Source organism: Aotus nancymaae, unplaced genomic scaffold (assembly GCF_030222135.1).
Source record: "Aotus nancymaae isolate 86718 unplaced genomic scaffold, 86718_ANA_hifiasm-v0.15.2.pri h1tg000008l, whole genome shotgun sequence".
In the NCBI taxonomy this organism is placed as follows: Eukaryota; Metazoa; Chordata; class Mammalia; order Primates; family Aotidae; genus Aotus; species Aotus nancymaae.
Genome location: NW_026988419.1, coordinates 18288115 through 18312925, shown reverse-complemented (window position 1 = coordinate 18312925; position 24811 = coordinate 18288115). Strand labels below are relative to the sequence as shown.

The 24811-nt window shown below is 43.6% G+C and overlaps 1 protein-coding gene across 1 annotated transcript in view; it reads left to right on the top strand.

The window, feature by feature from the left end:
- The first annotated feature begins 909 nt into the window (after positions 1-909).
- Positions 910-24811, top strand: part of ATIC (5-aminoimidazole-4-carboxamide ribonucleotide formyltransferase/IMP cyclohydrolase) — a 42786-nt gene continuing 18884 nt past the window's right edge. Inside the window, exons 1-9 of the mRNA XM_021666966.2 lie at positions 910-1002; positions 1290-1416; positions 6616-6692; positions 8104-8170; positions 14113-14201; positions 14815-14966; positions 15609-15765; positions 23331-23456; positions 24449-24556. Of these exons, the coding sequence (XP_021522641.2) occupies positions 984-1002; positions 1290-1416; positions 6616-6692; positions 8104-8170; positions 14113-14201; positions 14815-14966; positions 15609-15765; positions 23331-23456; positions 24449-24556 (922 nt within the window). The 5' untranslated portion in view covers positions 910-983. The remainder of the gene's footprint in view (positions 1003-1289; positions 1417-6615; positions 6693-8103; positions 8171-14112; positions 14202-14814; positions 14967-15608; positions 15766-23330; positions 23457-24448; positions 24557-24811) is intronic.

The following is a 24811-nucleotide window of genomic DNA, read 5'->3' as shown; positions in this document are numbered from 1 at the left end:
TATATAAAAATTTATGTATTATATACATATATTTTAAAAAGTACAATTTTATAAAATGGAAATCAACAATGAATGTCAATTTCACATTTTGACTGTCATCTGTGGCCTCTGAAGTCCCTCGCTTAAACCACTGGGCCTAGGTTTTATTTTTCAAGACTATTAAAAAGGAGGATGGGGCTGGGAGTGGTAGCTCACACCTGTAATCCCAGCACTTTGGTAAGCCGAGGTGGGAGGATCATTTGAGGTCAGGAGTTCACGACCAGCCTTACCAACACGGCGAAACTCTACTAAAAACAAAGTTAGCTGGACGTGGTGGGTACCTGTAGTCCCAGCTATTCGGGTGGCTGAGGCAGGAGAATCTCTTGAATCTGGGAGGTGGAGGTTGCAGTGAGCCGAGATCACACCACTGCGCTCCAGCCTGGGTGACAGAACGAGACTCCGTCTCAAAAACAAAAACAAAAAATACCAGAGGATGGTAGATGACTGTCCAGATACTTTCCAGCTTTGCCGCTATATGAACTATTCCTCTTGTTTAGTTTGTTTTCAGCATGGGTGGTTCTGGCACTTTTATCTACATTCCAGCCTCTGGGGACTGGCTGCCTGGGGTAACAGGCGTTTGCCCCAGAGCCCGTGGGGTGGCCTCACTTTAGGGGCGTGGGCAGATCGCTGGCTCCCACGCCTTGACTTTGGGATCGCAGGCGGGATCCCTTCCAGCCCAAGCTGCCCGCCCAGGCGAGCCACTCAGAGCTGCGTGCCACGCAGAGCCCCGCCCCACCCCGCCGTCCCCTTCCGCCCCTGGGCAGCGATTTTTCCTATGAAATTGCGCAGAGCAGGGTGCGGGCGGGGCCGGCGGGCCACGTGACAAGACGGAGGCAGCTCCGCCCACCCGCTTCCTGAGCCGCTCCTTCTGGCCGCCCTCCTCCCTGCACACGTGGTGTTGCCGGTGCTGCCTCCCGCTCGCCCCAGACCCAGCGCCTGCCGTCATGGCTCCTGGCCAGCTCGGTGAGCCCCGAGCGGAGTGGCGCGGTCTGCGTCCCCGCTCCCGACCCCCACGCTCCCGGCATGGCAGCGGCGGCGCTGCGGGACTGAAAGCCAGCGTCCCCACGCCCCGGCCGGCCCCAGCCCGCGGGTGTAGGACCTGGGGAGACCCCCGCCAGGCCTGCGAACGCTGGGCCCCGGTTCTGGCCTTGCAATTCGAGACTCTCCTCCCCCAGCCCCTCCCAAGGCCTTGCAGAACACAGTGCAACAGTGTGCTGCGAGCCATGAAAAACAATGTCTTTTCTTTTCAGCCTTGTTCAGTGTCTCTGACAAAACTGGCCTTGTGGAATTTGCAAGAAACCTGACCTCTCTCGGTTTGAATCTGGTCGCTTCCGGAGGGACTGCAAAAGCTCTCAGGGATGCTGGTCTGGCAGTCAGGTAAGGCTCAGTTAGTAGCATCAGGAAAAAAGTGTGATCACATTAACCAGGAAGTGTTGTATTCCAGGCACCAGGAGCAGAATGTCTTATGTACTCCTTCCAGTAGCGCTGTGAGGTTGGTGCACTACTTCTCCACTTTATGGAAGATGAAAGTGAAGCTCAGAGAGATTTAGTAACTTTTAAGACCCTGGACGGCCGGGCCCGGTGGCTCAGGCCTGTAATCCCAGCACTTTGGTAGGCCGAGGTGGGTGGATCAGTTGAGGTCAGGAGTTTGAGACCAGCCTGGCCAACATGGTGAAACCCCGTCTCTACTAAAAATACAAAAATTACAGGTGGTACACACCTGTAATCCCAGCTACTGGGTAAGCTGAGATAGGAGAATCGCTTGAACCTGGGAGGCGGAGGTTGCAGTTAGACGAGATCTTGCCACTGCGTTTCATCCTGGGTGACAGAGAAAGGCCCTGGACGACACAGTGGAGTTAGCAACTTCTGCACAAGTTTAGAGTTAAGTAAGGGAGAACTAGGATTGAAACTTGTGTTGTCCTGAGTTTAGGATCCTAGTCTTAGCCACTTCCTTAAACAGATTAACTTAGGTGGGCCACTTGTTATACAAGGAATACTTCAGTTGTAATTCATATGATCTACTTTGGTGATTTAGTAAAACTTGACATCATGAAGATTCCAGTCTACCACCCTTCCCGTAGAATTTCTGGCAACCGTATGAAGGTGTAAACCATTCGTTCCCACGTTCACAAGCCCTTCATTAGCTGACTACGCCGTGGAAAGAAGAGACTTTGAAATGACTAACCAGGATGCCATTCCTAATGTCAAGGACTGGCATTCTGGGAGGAGAAGGAGTAAGTCTACTGAAAGGTAGAAAATGAAAAAGACTATAGGATAGCTATTTAATAAACTGCAGTGAGAGTTCAGAGGAATGAGATGCCCACCCTGAAACATATTTTAGAATGAAAGAGATGAAAGCTCTGTCTTTTTGTTGCCATGTGGAAAATTTGCTTCTTGGTTTCTAGATCCATGTAGAGGTAGATTATTACCTTTTCTTTGTGCAGTTCTCAGCTATGTGAGCAGTACACAGCTTCCCTCAATTTGACAAGTTCAGATGGTAAGACTTACTTTGCTAACAAATACATACAAAGACACCCAATGTCTTTTTGCATCTTGTCTCTGTGGTTTTCATGGGAACCCTGTGAGAATCATGGCAGGCAAGTTGGCTGTTCTCTCAACAGCAGAATGAGAGTTCAAAGTCCAGACCTGCGTTCTTTCCATTGGGCAAAGTTGGGTCCTCTTATGATAATGGAACCTTCTTTAAGCAAAATCCTCATCGGTAGTCCCTTTTTTCCCACGAAACTTTGTGTTATGGAAACATTTCAGACACAATCAAAAGTAGAAAAGTGTAATCATCTCTTGTGTCCTATATACCCACTCCTCACTTACCTTCATTATGGTCATCTCTTTTTTTTAAAATTGGAAATGTAAATGTGTTTCTCTTCTGTGAAAGGATAAGAAGTTCACCGTGAATGGTTTATTTAGAGCCCCAGCACAGTAAGCTTCACTGAATGAAGTGTAAATAACTTGGAGCATTTGTTGTTTCTGCATCAAAGACCACATTCAGTCGGAGTGGTATTTTACATATAGAAGCTCTCCTGGTCCTTGTAACAACTTTTTAGTGTAGGTAGTATTATCCCCATCTTGTAGGTAAGGAAAATAAATACAATGTAATTAAGTAATTCACACAAGATTACACAGCTAGCAAGAGGCCAAGATTTTTTTTTTTTTCCTGAGATGGACTTTTGCTCTTGTTGCCCAGGCTGGAGTGCAATGGTGCAGTCTTGGCTCACTGCAAACTCCCCCTCCTGGATTCAAGCGATTCTCCTGCCTCGGCCTCCCAAGCAGCTGGGATTACAGATGCCCGCCACCACACCTGGCTAATTTTTTTTTGTATTTTTAGTAGAGACAGGATTTCACCATGTTGGCCAGGCTGGTCTCGAACTCCTGACCTCAAGTGATCCGCCCCCCTTGGCCTCCCAAAGTGCTGGGATTACAGGGGTAAGCCAACCCACCCGAGGCCAAGATTTTATAGGGGTGAAAAGATGTGATCCTTTCCTCCCCGTCCTAAACGTCACGGTTAATATTTTTATAAGATAAGACAGGTTATAGCAAGAGAAAAGCATGACAAATTTATTTAACAAAGTTTTAGAAGACATGAGAGCCTTCAGAATGGAGATAGAGGGAAAACCATTTTTTTGTATAGGTTCAACAAAGAATGGACAGAAAGGTGGAAGTATGAATGGACAGCAAGGATACAGTATATGCTAGCAAACTGACGTGGAGAAAGCCAGGAAAGTCTGTCTGTCCAGATTCTTCTTGGTCTTGCTAACATTCCTTCCCTCTAATGGTCTCCTGACCTACTACTGGGCAAGGAGGCGAGAGGATTTCTTTATGGCCAGCTCCTAGATAGAAAGGCAGGGGAAAGTTAGAATCATAAGTTTAATTCTTATGACTGGCTTTAGGGAAAAGGGGTTTTAGTTTCTGTAACCTGCCCTGGGGAAGAGAAATTCTAGTTTCTGTGACTTCAGGGAAGAATGAGGAGTGAGAAGCAAGAGGGCAGGAGAAAGTTAGATTTTTTTTTTTTGATAGGGTCTTACTCTGTCGCCGAGGCTGGAGTGCAGAGTGGCACAATCATGGCTTATTGCGGCCTTGACCTCCCAGGCTTAGGCAATCCTCTCACCTCAGCCTCCTGGGTAGCTGGGATACAGGTGCACACCAACATGCCCAGCTAATTTTTGTGTCTTTTAATAGAGATGTTTTCACCATGTTGTCCAACTGGTCTTGAGCTCCTGGGCTCAAGCAATTCTGCCTGCCTTGGCCTCCCAAAGTGCTGGGATTACAGGTGTGAGCCACTGGGCCTGGACAAGATCTTGGTTCTGGCCAGGCATGGTGGCTCACGCCTATAATCCCAGCACTTTGGGAGGCAAAGGCAGGTGGATCACTTGAGGCCAGGAGTTTGAGACCAGCCTGGCCAACATGGTGAAACCCCATCTCTGCTAAAAATACAAAAATTAGCCGGGTGTGGTGGCACGCACCTATAGTCCCAGCTACTTGGAAGGCTGAGGCAAGAGAATCCCTTGAATCCGGGAGGCGGAGGTTGCCGTGAGCCGAGATCACGCCACTGCATTCCAGCCTGGGTGACAGAGACACCGTCTAAAAAAAAAAAAAAGATCTTGGTTCTGAGGCTGCTTCTGAGCATATTTTGGGGTGTTGTTATCTGCAATAATTTTATCCTAGGAAGCTAACCATTACCTTGTCATGAGGTAAACTGATAGATTTTAATTAGTGAGTATACAGCAGTGAGCATATGTAGGAATTATTTTCCAAGACTATAGCCATTATGTACCAATTCTTCAGTTCAACTGAAGTAGCAAGCTTTTTAATTACCCTAGATGTTTAATTCTAGAAATAAGTCCACCTTCTCGAAGTTTTAAGTGACTGTCTTTCTTTAGAGACACTGGATTTTATTTCCTGAACCCCGGGAAAAGAAATTTTCAATTTGAAAACATTAATGTCACCAGTTTATGGATGTTGGAACTGTGTATGTCATTGGTCAAACACCAGTCATTTGCAAATGGCTCCGCTTAATAGGAGAGTCTATCCAGGAAATTGTGTATCTTATTGGCAGAGCTTGCTGCTTTAAAATGTTGGTTATAGTCTCTGCTACTTGGAGGATTACTTAAGCCTAAGAGTTCTAGACTGCCATGCACTATAGGTGTGCCTGTGAATGACCACTGTACTCCAAGCTGGGCAACATAGTGAGATCCCATCTCAAAGAAAAAGCTATATATGTTGATTGTAGAAAATTCGAAAATGTGGAAAACTATAAAGAAGGTAGTAGGCCGGACACAGGGGCTCACGTCTGTAATCCCAGCACTTTGGGAGGCTGAGGCGGGCGGATCACCTGAAGTCAGGAGTTCAAGACCAGCCTGACCAATATGGTGAAACCCTGTCTCTAAAAAAAAAAAAAAAAGGAAGGTAGTAAAACTGGATCGTAATTCTTAACGTGTTAATGTATATTTTTCTAGCATTTTTATAAGCATGTACTTTATTTCATAGCTTACACAGAAGATAGATACAGTTTTGCTTCCTGCTTTATTTATTTATTTATTTATTTATTTATTTATTTGAGATGAAGTTTTGCTCTTGTTGCCCAGGCTGGAGTGCAGTGGCACGATCTCATCTCACTGCAACCTCTGCCTCCTGGCTTCAAGTGATTCTCTTGCCTCAGCCTCCTGAGTAGCTGGGATTACAGGCACCTGCCACCATGCTTGGCTAATTTTTTGTGTTTTTTTTTTTTTAGTAGAAACAGGGTTTCATCATGTTGGCCAGGCTGGTCTCAAACTCCCGACCTCAGGTGATCCACCCACTTCAGCTTCCCAAAGTGCTGGGATTACAGCCGTGAGCCACTGCACCCGGCCAAGGATATTTTTAATGCTTTTTGTTATATACTGCCAAATTCTCAGTTGTGTTTCTTAGTAATATTTAATTAGTATGGCATATGATTCAATTTCTAAATTCTCTGAAAATTATAAAACTAGTGCTGGAATATTTACCAGTTTTTTTCTGAACATACAACAGTTAGGAAATATGTTTTTTGGGTTTTTTTAGATTTTTTTTTTTTTTTAAGAGTTGGGGTCTCGCTATGTTGCCCAGGCTGGAGTGCAGTGGCTATTAACAGGTGTGATCCTACTACTGATCTGCACGGGAGTTTTGACCTGCTCCGTTTCTGACCTGGGCTGGTTCACCCCTTCTTAGGCAACCTGGTGGTCCCTGCTCCCGGGAGGTCACCATATTGATGCTGAACTTAGTGTGGACACCCAATCGGCATAGCGCACTACAGCCCAGAACTCCTGGACTGAAGCGATCCTCCAGTCTTAGCCTCCTGAGTAGCTGGGACTACAGGCATGTGCCACCACGCCTGGCAGGAAATATGTTAAATAACTTTTTTTTTGAAAAGTAAATAGAATTTTACCTAAGACATCGAGTATAGTGAAAGACTGAAAAAAATCAGAATTTTCTTGTTGAATTCAGGCTCAAAATATTTTAAAATGAAAAGAGTAGATGCTTTGAATACTGTAAAATAACAATTCAGCCACACCAGGAGTACTATTCTGTTTATCTGTTTTTCAGAGATGTCTCTGAGTTGACAGGATTTCCTGAAATGTTGGGGGGACGTGTGAAAACTTTGCATCCTGCAGTCCATGCTGGTAAGTGGTTGGTATCTTCAGTGTAAAACAGTGATTTTCAGGAATATTTTAGTTGATAACATCCTAAAATAAAGGAAGAAAAAGGCTCAAGAGAAATTTACATATAAAGTTAATATTATGAAGTTGCTGCCACATTTCATAATACGTTAGAACCTGTTTAAAATCTGGCTTGTCTTATTACTTGATGAATTCACATTGTTTTCTTACACTTGGTATTAGTCCTGACCTGATACCTAACGTAGAGTCTGGTATTTCCTACATGTTGCTGAAGATATTTAGATTTCATAGTAGGAAAAGACTTTTACAATAATTCAAACTTAGAATAAAGCATCACAGTGTAACTGACTTGCAAAGGAATTTTTCTTCAAAGTGCTTTACATTTGTTCACTCACCTGAGAATGAATTGTATATAAACCAAAATGGCAAGAAACTGATATACTTCTGGTTTGTCAGTTGTGGTACAATTTGAATAAAGCTGAATGGCTACAGATCATCAGACAAGCCATTGACTTATGGGAACATGTAAACTGTTCTGGAACTAGCAGCAGTTTTATAAAATTCCTTTTATATTTTTTACATTTTATTGCTCAAGGAAAGGGCATCAAGAACTAAAGAAAACGATTTTTAAATGTGTCTTTTTCTTTTTTTTGAGACAGGTTTACACTCTTGCCCAGTCTGTAGTACAGTGGTACGATCACGGCTCACTACAGCCTCTGCCCGCCTCCCAGGCTCAAGCAATTCTCCCACCTCAGCCTCCCAAGTAGCTGATACTACAGGCATGTGCCACCATGCCCAGCTATTTTTTGTTTTTTTAGAGACAGGGTTTCACCTTGTTGCCCAGGCTGGTCTTGAACTCCTGGGCTCAGGTGACCCTCCTGTTTAAGCCTCCCAAAGTGCTGATATCACAGGCATGAGCCACTGTGACCAGCCAAATTTATCTGTTAATCCTAATTTTTTGTTTGATAACTCTTCAGCTATATATTTGGTATTCTTTAATTAAGAATATAACGCTGGGCATGGTGGCTCTAACCAGTAGTCCCAGCACTTTGAGAGTTGAGATAGGAGAATTGCTTGAGCCCACGAGTTTAAGATCACCATAGGCAACATGGCAACTCCCCCCTTCTCTTTAAAAAATAAAATGACCTGCTGCAGGGGGTGGTGCATGCCTGTAGTCCCAGCTACTTGGGAGGCTGAGGTGAGTGGATCGCTTGACCATGAGAGGTGAGGGCTGTGGTGAGTTGTGATAATGCCACTGCACTCTAGCCTGGACGATAGAGCAAGACTGTCTCAAAAAAAAAAATTTTTTTTTTAAATCAAGAGGATTTTGTTTGATGGAAGACACTGTTGAAAGAAATTTTTTAATCTGACCTGTTTTTTGAAACTAATACTTTGTTTAACTTTGTTAAATTAGGAATCCTGGCTCGCAATATCCCAGAAGATAAAGCTGACATGGCCAGACTTGATTTCAATCTTATAAGGTAAAAACCTGAAGCTGAACTTTTAACACATTTTGGACCAACGACAAAGACTATGACAAACCTGGTATCCCTGTTTTTTCTTACTCACTGTAAACCTTTACTGCGTACCTTCTGTGTGACTTTGTCTGTGTATAAGCATTGCCAGATTTATATTACCAAAATACATACTTAAGTTTTTTAGGAAGTTACGATCTAAATTTTAGTATGTGTAGGTTGAGTATCCCTTATCTGAAATGCTTGGGACCCAGAAGTGTCTTGGATTTCAGATTTTGTAATATTTGCAGATAATATCAATTGAGCATCCCTCAGAAATCCAAAATGCTCCAGTGAGCATTTCCTTCGAGTGTCATGTTGACACTCAAAAAGTTTCAGATTTTGGAGCATTTCAGATTTCAGGTTTATTTGGAGCATTTCAGATTTCAGGGATTATCAGTTTGCACAACCAACTGAAGTTATTTGCATAAAGATACTGGCTATTTCTTTTAAATATACGTAACAGCTCTGTTGAGATCTAATCCACATACCATACAATTCACCAGTTTAAAATGTATAAATCAGTGGTTCACAGAAGTTTTGCAACCATTACTGTGTTAGTCTATTCTGCATTGCTATAAAGGAATACTTGAAGCTGGGTAATATATGAAAATAGGTTTATTTTGGCTCATGGTTCTTCAGACTGTACAAGAAGCATGGTGCCAGCATCAGCTTCTGGTGAGGGCCTCAGTAAGCTTACAATCACAGTGGAAGGCAGAAGGGGAGCTGGTATATCACATGATGTGAGAGGAAGCAAGAGAGAGGGAGAGGAGGAGTTGCCCGGCTCTTTTATTTTTTTTTTTAATTTTATTTTGAGACAGAGTCTCGCTCTGTTGCCTAGGTTGGAGTTCAGTGGCACAATCATGGCTCACTACAACCTCTGCCTCCCGCGTTCAAGCAATTCTCCTGCCTCAGCCTCCCTAGTAGATGAGACCACAGGCGTTCACAATGACTGGCTAATTTTTACTATTTTTAGTAGAGATTGGGTTTCATCATGTTGGTCAGGCTGGTCTTGGAACTCCTGAACTCAAGTGATCCTCCCGCCTTAGCCTCCCAAAATGGTGGAATTAGGTGTGAGCCACCGTGCCCAGCCTGCCTGGCTCTTTTAAACAACCAGCACTACACAGAGTGAGGACTTATTATGGGGAGAGCACCAAGCCATTCATAAGGGATCTGCCCCCAGGCCCCAATCAACTCCCACCAGGCCCCACCTCCAGCGTTGGGGATCACATTTCAAAATGAGATTTGGAGAGGACACACATCAAATCATATTAATTGCCACATCCAATATTAGAACATATTCCTCACCCCCACCCCAAACACTATACCCATATGCATTTATTCTCCATTTCCCCAACACCCTCCAGCCTCGGCAGCCATCGATTGTTCTGTCTCTGATTTGCCTGTACTGGACATTTTCACATAAATGGAATCCAACAGCACATGGTTGTTTTGTTCTGGCTTCTTTCTTTCTTTTTTTTTTTTTTTTGAGATGGAGTTTCGCTCTTGTTACCCAGGCTGGAGTGCAATGCCGCGATCTCGGCTCACCGCAACCTCTGCCTCCTGGGTTCAGGCAATTCTCCTGCCTCAGCCTCCTGAGTAGCTGGGATTACAGGCACGTGCCACCATGCCCAGCTAATTTTTTGTATTTTTAGTAGAGACGGGGTTTCACAATGTTGACCAGGATGGTCTCGATCTCTTGACCTCGTGATCCACCCGCCTCGGCCTCCCAAAGTGCTGGGATTACAGGCGTGAGCCACCGCACCCGGCCGACTTCTTTCACTTAGCGTGTTTTCAAGGCTTATCTGTATTGGAGCATAGTATCAGTACTTCATTTCCTTTTTAGTGCTGAAAAATAATCCACTGTGTGGTCATACCCTGTTTTATTTATGAGCTTGTTTGTTGATGGACATTTGGGTTGTTTCTGCTTTTTGAATTTTGTGAATAACACAGCTCTAAATATTTGTGTACAAGTGTTTATGTGGACATACATATTCATTTCATTGGGGTGTATACCTAGGAGTGGAATTCCTTGGTCGTATGGTAACTATGTTGAACTTTTGAGGCACTGCGACCCTGTATTTCAGGGTGCTGCAGCGTTTTACATTGCCAGCAGCAGTGTGCTGGGTGGGGTTCCAGTTTCTGCACATTCTCATCAGCATTACTCTCTGTCTTTTTGATTCTAGTCATTCTAAGGGGTTGTGAAGTGGCATCTCGTTGTGGTTATAATTTGCTTTCCAAAGAATGTGAAACACCTTTGCATGTGCTTCCTAGCCAGTTGTGTACTTTCTTTGGAGAAATGTCTGTTCAGATCCTTTGCCCATTTTTAGTTGAGTTACTTATCTGTTTATTATTGAGTTGTAAGTTTTCTCTCATTCTGTGGATTGTGTTAGCCTTTCTTGATGGTATACTTTGAGTGTCACAAGTTTTTTTTTTTTTTGAGACAGTCTCACTCTGTCACCCAGGCTGGAATACAGTGGTGTGATCTTGGCTCACTACAACCTCCCCGTCCTGGATTCAAGTGATTCTCCTGCCTCAGCCTCCCTAGCAGCTGGGATTACAGGCGCATGCCACCATACTTGGCTAATATTTTTGTATTTTTAGTGGAGACGGGTTTTCACCGTATTGGCCAGGCTGGTCTGGAACTCCTGACCTCAGGTGATCCGCCTTCCTTGGCCTCCCAAAGTGCTGGGATTACAGGCACGAGCCACTGTGCCCTGCCCATAAAAGTTTTAAATTTTGATGATATCCAATTTAGTTTTTCTTTTGTGGCTTGTGGTAATGGTGTCATAGAAACCATTGCTTAATCCTGAGTGATAAGTATTTTTTTTTTTTTTTGAGGTGGAGTTTTGTTCTTGTTGCCCAGGCTGGGGTAGAGTGGCATGGTCTCGGCTCACTACAACCTCCACCTCCTGGGTTCAAACAATTCTCTGGCCTCAGCCTCCTGAGTAGCTAGGATTAACAGGTGCCCACCACCACACCTGACTAATTTTTTTGTATTTTTAGTAGAGACAGGATTTCACCATGTTGGCCTAGCTGGTCTTGAACTCCTGACCTCAGGTGGCCCGCCCACATCGGCCTACCAAAGTGCTCAGATTACAAGCGTGAGCCACTGCACCTGGCCTGTGTATGTTTTCTTTTAAGAGTTATTTTAGTGTTAGCTCTTATACTCAGTCTATGGTTCATTTTAAGTTAATTTTTATATGTAGATATGAAATAGAGGTCTTACTTTATTTTGTATGTGGCTGTCCAGTTGTCTCGGCATCATTTGTTGAAAAGACTGTTCTTTGCCGCATTAAATGGTCTTGGCACCCTTGGTCTACGTGCCTGTTGTTATTCCAGTACTACACCATTACTATAGGAAACTTTGAAATCAGGAAATGTGAGTCCTCCAACTTCATTCTTCTTTTTTTTTTTCTTTTCTTTTTCTTTTTTAAGATAGAGTCTTACTGTATTGCTCAGGCTGGAGTGCAATGGCACGATCTCGGTTCACTGCAACCTCTGCCTCCCAGGTTCAACTGATTCTCCTGCCTCAGTCTCCCAAGTAGCTGGTATTACAGGCATGTGCCACCACACCCGGCTAATTCTGTATTTTTAGTAGAGATGGGGTTTCTTTATGTTGGTCAGGCTGGTCTCGAACTCCTGACCTCAGAGAATCCACCTGCCTTGGCTTCACAAAGTGAGCTTACAGGCATGAGCCAACACACCTGGCCCAATTTTGTTTTTCTTATTCAACATTGTTTTGACTCTTCAGGGTCTGTTGCATTTCCACATGATTTTTAGAATCAGCTTGTCCATTTCTGCAAAACAACACAGTTGGAATTTTCATAGGGATTGTGTTGAATCTGTAGATCAATTTGGGAAATGTTGCTATCCTGATAATATTAAATCTTCTAGTCCTTGAACATGGGATGTCTTTCTATTCGTTTAGATTCTCTTTAATTTCTTTTAACATTGTCTCGTGAAGTAGAATTGTTTCTTAAATTTTTTTCTCATTCATTGCTAACGTATATTTTAATACAATTGATTTTTGTATATTGATCATATATCCTGCAGCTTTGCTAAACTCATTTATTCGTGCTAAGAAGTTATTTTTTGTGAGTTCCTTAAGATTTTCTATATACTAGATGATATCATCTGCAAATAGAGTTAACTGCACTGCTTTCTTTCCAGTCCTGATGGCTTATATTTTATTTGCTAATTGCCGTGGCTAGAACTTCAAGTAGTTCAGTAGAAGTGGTAAGAATGGACATTCTTTTGTTTCTTTTTCGAAATGGAATTTCACTCTTGTCACCCAGGCTGGAGTGCAATTGTGTGATCTTGGCTTACTGCAACCTCCGCCTCCCGGTTTCAAGCGATTCTCCTGCTTCAGTCTCCCAAGTAGCTGGGATTACAGGCGCGTACCACCTTCCCCTATATAAAAATAGCCTACTATTTTTAGTAGGGATAGGATGTCACCATGTGAAAGACCAGACTGGTCTTGAACTCCTGACCTCAGGTGATCTGCCTGCCTCGGCCTTCCAAAGTGCTGGGAAGTGTGTGCCACCACACCTGGCTTCTTGTCTTGTTTCTGAGTTTAGGGGAAAAGTATTTAGTCTTTCACCATCAAGTATGATGTTAGCTGTGAGTTTTTGTTACACTTTGTCATGTTCAGTAAGTTTCCTTCTATTTTTAATTTGTTGAGAGTTTTTATATGAATAGCTGTTGAATTTTATAAATGCTTTTTGTATATCTATTGAGATGATCAGGTGTTCTTTGCATTTTTCTAGATTCAATTTGTTAGTGTTTTGTTGAGGGTTTTTGTGTCAAGATACCTAAGAGATACTGGTCTCTAGTTTTCTTGTGACATTTGTCTGGTTTTAGTAGGAGGGCGTAGACCTAATAAAGATGGGCTTCGAAGTGTTTCCCTTCCTCTTGTTTTTCTGTTTTTTTTTTAAATTAGTTTTCAGCAGTTAGACTTGTTTCACTAGGGAGCCCGTCTCAGAGCTCCTCACACTACAGTACTAGGGATGGAACTGTACTTCACTGATGGTTAATTTTAGATTACTTCTGTATTTTATTTAATTTCTTTTTTTTTTTGAGAGACGGAGTCTCACTCTCCCCTAGGCTGGAATGCAGTGACGTGATCTGGGCTCACTGCAACCTCCACTTCCCAGGTTTGAGTGATTCTCTTGCCTCAGCCTCCTGAGTAGCTGAGATTACAGGTGGACATTACCACACCCGGCTAATATTTGTATTTTTAGTAGAGACGGGGTTTCACTATGTTGGTCAGACTGGTCTTGAACTACTGACCAGGTGATCCACCTGCCTCGGCCTCCCAGAGTACTGGGATTACAGGTGTGAGCCACCGTACCCAGCCTACCTCTGTATTTTAAATTATTCTTTTGGCATTCCTGCTACCATCATTTTTATGACCTCTCTGAAGGCAAAACCAATGTCTCACCCTTAGAATGCACCAATATTTTTCGTCATTGTACCAATCCACTGGAAAAAGAATCTAAATTCTAATGTCCTAGATAATAGTGATCACATTCCAAAATGAGGATGTTATCTGTAATCTTGTACTTTATACTTCAGTTAAAAGGTTTTATAAATTGTTGATGGCTTCGTGGTGCTGGGCAGCTAAGGTTATGCAGGCAGTAGCGTAGCAGTGTGGCGTGGAGAGAGGGAGTACTGTGTATCCAGATCAGAGAGCACCTGCTGACTGAATTACCTCTGCTCTACCCCAGCAGGACACCCTGACTTTTTAACACACTCTTTAGAATTCTAAAAGGTCAGGCTCACAGTTTATATTTTAGTTCTGTATGGCTTTTGGTCACGTTAAAAATACTGGCTTGTTTTTTCCCCTGGATAGCTGTAAATCACATGAGTGGAGTTTTTAATGACAGCCAAATTCGTCTTTGTTTTAGAGTTGTTGCCTGCAATCTCTATCCCTTTGTGAAGACAGTGGCTTCTCCAGGTGTAACTGTTGAGGAGGCTGTGGAGCAAATTGACATTGGTAAGTCAGAAAAACCATTTTAGAAGACTGAGAGAGGAGAGGATTATTTAAATTTTAATGAGATTTCACTTTGACTTTCATTATTGAGGAAATAGAAAGATTCTTCTACTGGATTTTGTTGGGAGATTACTATAATTTGTTTATATTTTCTATTTTTTTGTGTGCAGGGATTCATCCAGGTTATTTCCTGATTTTTTTTTTTTTTTTGGAGACAAGTCTTGTTCTTTTGCCCAGGCTGGAGTGCAGTGGCACAATTCCGGCTCACTGCAACCTCCACTTCCTGGGCTCAAGTGATTCTCCTGCCTCAGTCTCCTGAGTAGCTGGGATTATAGGCACACATCCTCATGCCTGGCTAATTTTTTTTTATATTTTTAGTAGAGACGGGGTTTCGCCATGTTGGCCAGGCTGGTCTCGAACTCCTAACCTCAGGTGATCCACCTGCCTCAGCCTCCCAAAGTGCTGGGATTACATGTGTGAGTCACCATGCCCAGCTTATTTTTCTGATTTTTAAGTCAAGAATTAAAATGAAAGTACATGCATAGTGGCGTTATTTGAAAGAGGTTCATAAGCTGATAGGGACATGCAAAATCAATACATCTTTTGTTCTTCAAAGGTGGAGTAACCTTACTAAGAGCTGCAGCCAAAAACCACGCTCGAGTGACAGTGGTGTGTGAACCTGAGGACTATGTGGCAGTGTCCACAGAGATGCAGAGCTCCGAGAGCAAGGACACCTCCTTGGAGACTAGACGCCAGTTAGCCTTGAAGGTGGGATGCCCATTCATGATATTGCAAGTTACATCCATGGAGTGCAGTGTTCGCCAAACCAAGCAGTATTCAGTTATCGATAGATTGCATCACCTACCAAAGCTCTGCTCGGAGCTGCTATCCTTTTGTTAAAAATAGAGAGACCAGCTATAACAGGTATTCTGTAAAAGCCATTGAAAGAGGGCTGAGTGTGGTGGCTCACGTCTGTAATCCCAGCACTTTGGGAGGCTGAGGCCGGCTGATCACTTGAGGTCAGGAGTTTGAGACCAGCTTGGCCAACATGGTGAAACCCTGTTTCTACTAAAAATATAAAAATTAGCCGGGTGTGGTGGTGTTGCGCCTGCATGAGGCAGGAGAATCACTTGAACCTAGGAGGCGGAGGTTGCAGTGAGCCGAGATACTGCACTCCAGCCTGGCAGCAGAGTGAGACTCCCTCTCAAAAAAAAAAGATTGAAAGAATTGGAAAGGGGTAATTTGTTGGGCTGTTCAGTTCTTTGATGTCATTCATGTGTGTATGTGTTGTGCAGCCACCAAATAGCACTGAATGGTGAGGACATCTTGTTTGCTGTGGACCTAGAAAACCATCGTGTCCCCGCTTTGGAGAGTGCTGCTAGTGTCTCACAAAACTTCTGCTCTTTGTAGGCATTCACTCATACGGCACAATACGATGAAGCAATTTCAGATTATTTCAGGAAACAGTACAGCAAAGGCATATCTCAGATGCCCTTGCGGTATGGAATGAACCCTCATCAGACCCCTGCCCAACTGTACACAGCGAAGCCCAAGCTTCCCATCACAGGTAAAGCCTGAGCATTCCGTGGCACGGTTTGCAGTGTCTGGAGACGTGTGTGTTTCTCTGTTGCATCTGATGTGGTTCACATTTAGAAGATGATACATTCCATAGTGCCTCTTGTAGCCATCTGATGACCATCTGGTTTGAGATGCCGTTTGGACTTAAGAGTACAGATGTTGAGGTAGTCTGGAGTTCTGAAAAGATGTCACGGGGGAGATGGAGATTGGAAGGTCTCTGCCATGTAGATGTTTTTGAAGACATGAGACAGGATGGGATGGTCTGGGTTTTATAGAGAGGAGGATCAAAAATGAGTTTGTGGTACTTCTGGGGTTGGTGGGTATACAGTGGATGAACCAGAAAGAAAACTTGTGCAATTCCAGCCTCTTCGAATGCATTTGAGAACAGAAAAGGGACTGTTTGTTTTGCACATGTTGTAAGAAGCAATTTCCTTGTAATGTTGGATCTAGTAGCCCAATTGAATGGGCCGAAGTAGAACTGTGATGTTAAGAACTAACAATGATGAAGATATTTCTTGGTGGCACGTGCCTGTTGGATACCAGCCCCAACCCCGTACATGGGTACGTGTACTCCTGGCGGTGACAAGGGATTGAGGAAAGGAAATAATGACAGACACAAGAGTAGAATTTACAGCATGGGTCCAGGGACCAACGCAAGCTTGGGAACCACATGGTCCCCGAGCTCTGGGCTCCAAACACTTTTATTATGTGCATAACGTCATTGATCTTATGGGCATGGAAGGGGTGGTTGAAGGGATAGGTAAGATGGCGGGGAGCACTTGAGATCCTTCTAAGACATGCTAAACTAGTACTCTGAGTTTATCACTGATCGTTATCAGGGTGCAGCTGCATCAGAAGTATAGCAGATGAGCCACGCCATCTGACCACGCCCAGTGCCTCAAGGGGCTTTTATCTCTCCATATTCCGAGAACCTAGGCAGAGCCTGAGGCATTCCCTGATCTCTGCCCTTCAGGTCTTTTCTCCTCCTTGCCAGCTCCTATCTGCAAAGACCCTCCTGGATCTTGTGAGCAGAGTTGCCTCCCTTCTCAGAGATCTTTGCACAAGCCCTCTTTATGAGACCCTCATGCAGTCTCCGTGTTGAGAAGGCATTCGTGGGACCAGAGCGGCATTGCCTGCTCTGCAACCACCCCGCGGTGCTCCCGGTGTTACTGTGCTCTCAGATGGTCTTTACCTTAGGCCTCCTGTTGTCGCTTGATTTCTAATTAACTGCACCAATGATATAGATTAGTTCAGTGTATAAACTTCAGTGTACTCTGAGCCAAGCAAGCTTATAATTATTTAGCTAGAATTAACATAGGTCTCCCCTGGCCATCTTGACCTACACGCGCCTGCAGTCCCAGCTAGTCAGTAGGCCGAGGCAAGAGAATCGCTTGAACCCAAAGGGGGAGGTTGCAGTGAGCCTAGATGGCACCACTGTATTCCAGCCTGGGTGACTGAGAGCGAGACTCGGTCTCAACAGAAGAAGAAAAAAAAAGAGAGATGTCTGTGAACAGAGAAATTAGGACTTCCCATGGGTTTGTAGAGTTATCAGACGGTTTTTAAATTTGTGTCCTGTTTTGTTCCAAAGGTGGGCTGTGAGAGCCTGTCCTGTTCTGGTACAAGGGAGAGTAGGGGCAGGGACAGAGGTGAGAGCCCCAGGCATACAGGCCTTGGAAGCACTGCTGGGTCAGCTGGCCTTGGGTGAGAGCACCAGCAGCCTCCTTCTTGCCTGGAGCACTTGGGTCAGCATTTGGTGGGGGTTGCAGCCTGGGCTTCCTTTCCCTGTCACCAGCTGAGAGCGGGAGAAGAATATGAAATAGTCTTCATGTTTAGTAGATTCCCACATTCTATTGTTCACCTCAGCTAGACTTTTTTTTTTTAATTAAGATGATGGAGTCTCACTCTATCACCCAGGCTGGAGTGCAGTGGCGCGATCTTGGGTTCAAGCGGTTCTCCTGCTTCAACTTCCCGCGTAGCTGGGATTATAGGTGCGCACCACCATGCCTGGCTAGTTTTTGTATTTTTAGTAGAGACGGGGTTTCACCATGTTGACCAGACTGGTGTCAACTCCTGACATCAAGTTACCTGCCCACCTTGGCCTCCCAAAGTACTGGGATTACAGGCGTGAGCCACCACACCTGGACTCAGATACATTTTGACGCTAACACTTCCCAAGTCCCCACAGACACCCTGTAAAGTCCCCTAGACTGAAATAATCTTAATTAATTTGTTTTCTCTCTTGGCCTTTCTGTACTTCGCAGCACAGTAATCTTTTAAAAATGGGATCAGATGATGTCAGACCCTACTTAAAACCATTGCATGCCTTCTTGTTTTGTTTTGTTTTTTTGAGAGGGAATCTTGCTCTGTCGTGTATGCTGGAGTGCAGTGGCTCCATCTCAGCCCACTGTAACCTCTGCCTCCCAAGTTCAAGCGGTTCTTCTGCCTCAGCCTCCCAAGTAGCTGGGACTACATGTGCACACCACCATGCCCAGCTCATTTTTGTATTTTTAGTAGAGATGGGGTTTCACCGTGTTGCCCAGGCTGGTCTCAAACTCCTGAGCTCAGGCAGTCCACCCGCCTGAGCCTCCCAGAGTGCTAGCATTACAGGTGTGAACCACCTCGCCTGGCCTCCTTGGCTTTTCTTAAGCACCTTGTCCTGCCCACAAACCCTGTGCCGCCTGCCTCCCTCCCATCTGCCCCGTCTGCAGCTCTCCCTGCCCCTGTTCCTAGTGCATCTTCAGTGGGCCCAGCTCCTTCCACTCCAGCTGCTCTGGCTCCTTGTCCCCTTCACCCAGAATTCTCCCCTCTGCCCTTCACGATCCTGGTTTCTTGTCCTTCAGGCCTCACCTTCTTAGAGAAGCCTTCCTTGACCACTTAGACCAAAGTAGCTGCCCATCAGGCTTTCACCCTGTCGTCCTGTTTTGCTGCACGTTTCTGTTCAGTCTGTGAAAGTTGTCTTCCCCCCATTAGGATGTCAGCTTCTTTTTTTTTTTTTTTTTTTTTTAAGACAGAGTTTCACTTTTGTTGCCCAGGCTGCAGTGCAATGGCACAATCTCAGCTCATTGCAACCTCTGCCTCCCGGGTTCAAGTGATTTTCCTGCCTCAGCCCCCCAAGTAGCTGGGAATACAGGTGCCTGCCATCACACCTAGCTAATTTTGTACTTTTAGTAGGGATGGGGCTTCATTTTGTTGGCCAGGCTGGTCTCGAACTCCTGACCTCAGGTGATCCACTGCCTCAGCCTCCCAGTGTTGGGATTACAGGCATGAGCCACCGCACCCAGCCAGGATGTTAGCTTCTGAGAGCAGAAGCTGCATCTGTTTTTGTTCGTTGCTGAATCCCCACTGCTTAGAAGCCTGCTTGGCACATTCCCTAAATGTTTACTGAATGAATAATTAGAAACCTGACATTTTACACAAATTTTTACTTCTAGGACTTGAAACAGATTGGTCTGCTGTTATATCTGAGATATTTCCTGCTTGTAGTTTATATTCTCCATGAAGATTCTGAGGCAAAAAAAATAACCCACATGTACTTTCAGTTCCCATGCTTTTCATTTTCCAAAGCATTTTCATTGGACTATATAAAAGTCTTCATTGTTCCTTAGTTAGATTGTGTGTGTGTTTCTTTCTTTTGAAGTTTAAAGTATTGTTTGTGGTAAACACGGCAGAGGCAGCCCCGGACACATAAATAAGCGTTTCTTGTGCGAGATTCCCACAGTTTCTTCCCAACATGGGCTTTTTTCCACAACAGAAGAGGCACTTTGCCTTTTCATATGGTTTGAGTACTTGGCAGTGATGTTATTACAAAGTGTACAGTTGTATTTGTGTCTAAAACAAAATTGAAGCAAGAACAAAGATGGGGCTGTGTTAGTGTGTGTATGTGTCTGAGATTTTAATGATTGGTTTGTTTATGATTGGAAACAAGATTCCTATTTATTTCAGCTATTTACTAGATTTCAACATTTATGTGACACTTTCTATTTTGCTTATTAATATCTTTGAAAATTTGGTTTTTGAAGGGGAACCAGATACTGTGTTTTTTTGCGGGGGGACAGAGTCTCACTCTGTTGCCCAGGCTCGAGTGCAGTGGCATGATCTCTGCTCACTGCAACCTCCGCCTTCTGGGTTCTAGCAATTCTCCTGCCTCAGCTTCCCAAGTAGCTGAGACTACAGGTGCACTCCGCTACACCTGGCTAATTTTTTGTATTTTAATAGAGACAGGGTTTCACCGTGTTGCCCAGGCTGGTCTCGAACTCCTGAGCTCATGCAATCCACCCACCTTTGCCTCCCAGAGTGCTAGGATTACAGGTGTGAGCCACCGCACTCGGCCACTCTTTTTTTTTTTTGAGACAGAGTCTTACTCTGTTGCTCAGGCTGGAGTGCAATGGTATGATCTTGGCCCACCGCAACCTCTGCCTCCTGGGTTCAAGCAATTCTCCTGCATCTAGTTGGGATTGCAGGCGTGTACCACCACACCCAGCTAATTTTTATATTTTTAGTAGAGACAGGGTTTTACCATGTTGGCCAGGCTGGTCTTGAACTCCCAACCTCAGGTGATCCACCAGCCTTGGCCTCCCAAAATGTTGGGATTCCAGGCATGAGCCACTGTGCCTGGCCACATACTCTTAACTATGAGATGTTTCAGAAAGTTTCTCCCACTTACCAACCTTAGCCTAAACCATCTATGAGTGGGATGGAGATGGAGAAGTTGTTTGTATATATAGTGTTTTTTTTTTTTTTTTTAAAGACGGGATTTCACCATGTTGGCCAGGATGGTCTTGACCTTCTGACCTTGTGATCCGCCTGCCTTGGCCTCCCAAAGTGCTGGGATTACAGGCGTGAGCCACCACGCTCAGCCCAGTGTTTTGTTTTATTTTGCATGCTGTATGCCTCAGAGGATATTTTACTTTTATCGTTTACTATTTATTGCCTAGTTTGTTTCTTCTCTGCTTCCCATAAATTTCATGACGACAGTGATTTTGACTTGATTTTTGGTTGGGGGAATTATTTTTTTCAAGTTCTTTTTAAAATGGGCTTTATTTTTTTAGAGTAGTTACAGGTTTACAGAAAAAATACACAATGATTTTAGGGAATTCCCGTATACGTCCTCTTCCCCACAGTTCCTCCTATTACCATCATGCATTAGTGTGGTATATTTGTTACAATTGATAAACTGATTTTGATTCATCGTTATTAACTAAGATTCATAGTTTAACATTCATTCTTTGTGTTGTACATTCTGTGTATTGGGAAAAATGCATAGTATCATGTATCCCCCATTACAGTATCAGGCAGAATAGTTCCAATGCCCTAAAACTCCTGTGTGCTTCTCCTCCTCATCTCTCCTTTCCCTTCTCCCCAGCCCTTGGCAGCCACCGTCATCATCTTCTCTTTTCTTTTGACTCTGTACCCATTTCCAGAATGTCAGATAGTTGGGATCATACAGTATGGAGCACTTTTAGACACTTTCACATAACAACATGCATTAAGTTTCTTCCATGGCTTTTTGTGGCTTGGTAACTTTTTTCTTTTTCTTTTTTTTTTGATGGAATTTCACTCTTGTTGCCTGGGCTGGAGTGCAATGGCATGGTCTTGGCTCACTGCACCCTCACCTCCCGGGTTCAAGCGATTCTCTTGTCTCAGCCTCCCAAGTAGCTGGGATTATAGGCACCCACCATGCCTGGCTAATTTTTGTATTTTTAGTAAAGATGGGGTTTCACCATGTTGGTCAGGCTGATCTTGAACTCCTGACTGTAGGCAATCCGCCTGCCTTAGCTTCCCCAAAGTGCTGGGATTATAGGCGTGATCCACTGCGCCCGGCCGGTAGCTTATTTCTTAGAGGGGAGTAATATTTCATTGTGTATGGATGTACCACAGTTTATCCATTGACGAGGGACATCAAAACCTCAAGGACAATTTGTGGTAGTTTATGAACAAAATTGCTATAATCATTTGTGTTCAAGTTTTCAACTCATCTTGATAAATATCTAATATTTTCTTTTATTCTATACTATTTATTGCCTATTTTTTAATTTGCCACCCCAGTAAACTCCATAAGGACAGTGACTTTTTTTTAAGGGGCTACTAGGGACAGTTTGTTTTTCTTTTATTGATGTATCCGGAATACCTAGAACAGTGCTTAATAGCATAGTAGGCATTCAGTAAATATTTGGCAAGATCTTTGAGAACTATCTTAACCCGCTGGGGGCAGTGGCTCACGCCTGTAATCCTAGCATTTTGGGAGGCTGAGGAGGGCGGATCACCTGAGGTCAGGAGTTCCAGACCAGCCTGGCCAACATGGCGAAATCCCATCTCTGCTAAAAATACAAAAATTAGCGGGGCATGTTGGCACTCGCCTATAGTCCCAGCTACTCGGGAGGCTGAGGCAGGAGAATTGCTTAAACCCAGGAAGTGGAGGTTGCAGTGAGCGAGATCGCACCACTGCAGTCCAGCCTGGGAGACAGAGCAAGACTCCGTCTCAAAAAAAAACAACAACCAAGAAAACCCCCAAAAAGTATCTTAACCCATGAAGGACATAAAATTATACATTTTTGTTTTTAATTAATGCTAGCCCACCGTTTCTTTCCATGTGCTGAACTTCTTATGTTTATTCACAAGAGATATTAGCTCCTAAAAAAATTCCACCAATGTTAAGAAATTAGGTAATGGAAAACTCTGAAGTTGCAATCTTTTAACTACAATTCCACTTTAGGCAGAGTCCGCTGAGTTTACCATAAAAGAAGAAAAAAAGCCACATTATTTCCTCTCCTCTCCTCCCACCCACAGCTGTTGCTTTAGCTTGTAATATAATTTCTTTTTTTTTGTTTGTTTTTGTTTTTGTTTTTGTTTTTTGAGACGGAGTTTCGCTCTCGTTACCCAGGCTGGAGTGCAATGGCGCGATCTCGGCTCACCGCAACCTCCGCCTCCTGGGTTCAGGCAATTCTCCTGCCTCAGCCTCCCGAGTAGCTGGGATTACAGGCACGCGCCACCATGCCCAGCTAATTTTTTGTATTTTTAGTAGAGACGGGGTTTCACCGTGTTGACCAGGATGGTCTCGATCTCTTGACCTCGTGATCCACCCGCCTCGGCCTCCCAAAGTGTAATATAATTTCTTAAATCGACAAGGTTTATAACTTAAATTTTGTACTGCCTCTGTAATTCCCTTAATTGTTTAATCTTAGTTTTGTATTTACACGAATCCCTAACCGATAACGAGTCTTGTCATAGTGTCTCTCATTCCTAAATCTCTATTGTGGATTTATTTCTAGACTGGCTGGATCCGGTCCTCTAGTTGTGGCGCTCACTCATGAGTGCATGCGCGCCCGTGTGTGTGTGTGCGTGTGTGTGTGTGTTCATGTGCACATACATTTTTTTTTTAATGATGGGCTCAGGCTCAGTTGCTTTGTTCTTTATCATCAAGATTTTATGTTGGTGTGTATCTGTTTGCCTGTTAATTATACGTAAAACATTTGTGTAGCCATGTTAATTTGTGAGACGTGCATACATCTGACCTTACTGATCATGCTTAGTAATGTAAGTGTATATTTAATTCAGTTCTAAATGGAGCCCCTGGATTTATAAACCTGTGCGATGCTTTGAATGCCTGGCAGCTGGTGAAGGAACTCAGAGAGGCGTTAGGTATTCCAGCCGCTGCCTCTTTCAAACACGTCAGCCCAGCAGGTAAGGCTCTGCGCTCTGAAACGCCGCAGAATTGTTTGAAAGGCATTTCTTCTTAAAGTTTTTTTAATATTAACTAATTCTAATGTGAATATAGACATTCTATGAAGTCTGAAAGTCATTTGTTAACAGTATCAATGTAATAATATAAAATCTGACCACTCACACACACATACACGCATACATACATAGAATTGTGTAATATTGTTAGGAAAATGGGGCAGGAATTTTTTTGCGGGATGGAAACATAAAAGTTTAGAAAATAAAAGTAAAATATCCTAATGCAATAGACTAAAATAAGTCTTTCCCACATGTTTGAAAATGTAACTGAGTAAACATAAAGAATTTGTTCTTTTGACTCTTCATCTGAAACTTTTTTTTCAAGACGAGGTTTCACCATGTTGGTCAGGCTGGTCTCGAATTCCTGACCTCCAGTGATCCACCCACCTCAGCCTCCCAAAGTGCTGGGGTTACAGGTGTGAGCCACCGCACCCAGCTTATCTGAAACTTCTTATAGTCATTGTATGAGACACTTTTTTTGCCTTTGTGTTTAAATTATTAATTCAGCAATCAAGTTGTCTGTACACCACATCTGTTGACAGTCTAGCACATGATTTGTTCTCAGATGTTTATTGGATGTTAAAGTGATGTGAGTGGGGAAGAAATAAATGATGTGTAATATCAAAGGGATACCAAGCAGAACAAGAGAAAGAGTGAGTCCGTAATGAAGTAAACCAGCTTCACATGCACGATGGGTGCTGTCAAGCTTCGGTGACTCTGGTTTCGGAGCCCAGAGAGGAGACTTCCATCCTGCTGCTCCCACGACTGTATTTTTAGTGTTTAATTATCTGGCTAAATAGATTTCTGTTTAATTTAGCACAGGCGCTAGAAAATATGCTGTATAGACTGGATGATAAGAAAAATGTCTTGATTTAGGAGTTGACAGGTGGTAACTTGAGCTTTTTTGGTGTATTATTTTACCGTTTTCTAACCAGGCGCTGCTGTTGGAATTCCACTCAGTGAAGATGAGGCCAGAGTCTGCATGGTCTTTGATCTCTATAAAACCCTTACACCCATTTCAACGGCATACGCACGAGCAAGAGGTCAGACTAATAGGGCTTTTTGCTTTTGGGGGAGAAACAAAAAGCAATATTTTATCCGATAAATTCGATGAATAAAAAGGCTAGGATAAAGAAAAATTATATCGATATTCTATATAATATATAGATGAAATTAAGGACTTATATCTCTGTATAAATGTATAGTTATTCTATATAATATAGTTTGAGTAAAAGAACCTTTGTTTTATTATAGGGTTTCCAATTTAATGTGTTTTATTAATATTTGAGAATGATTAT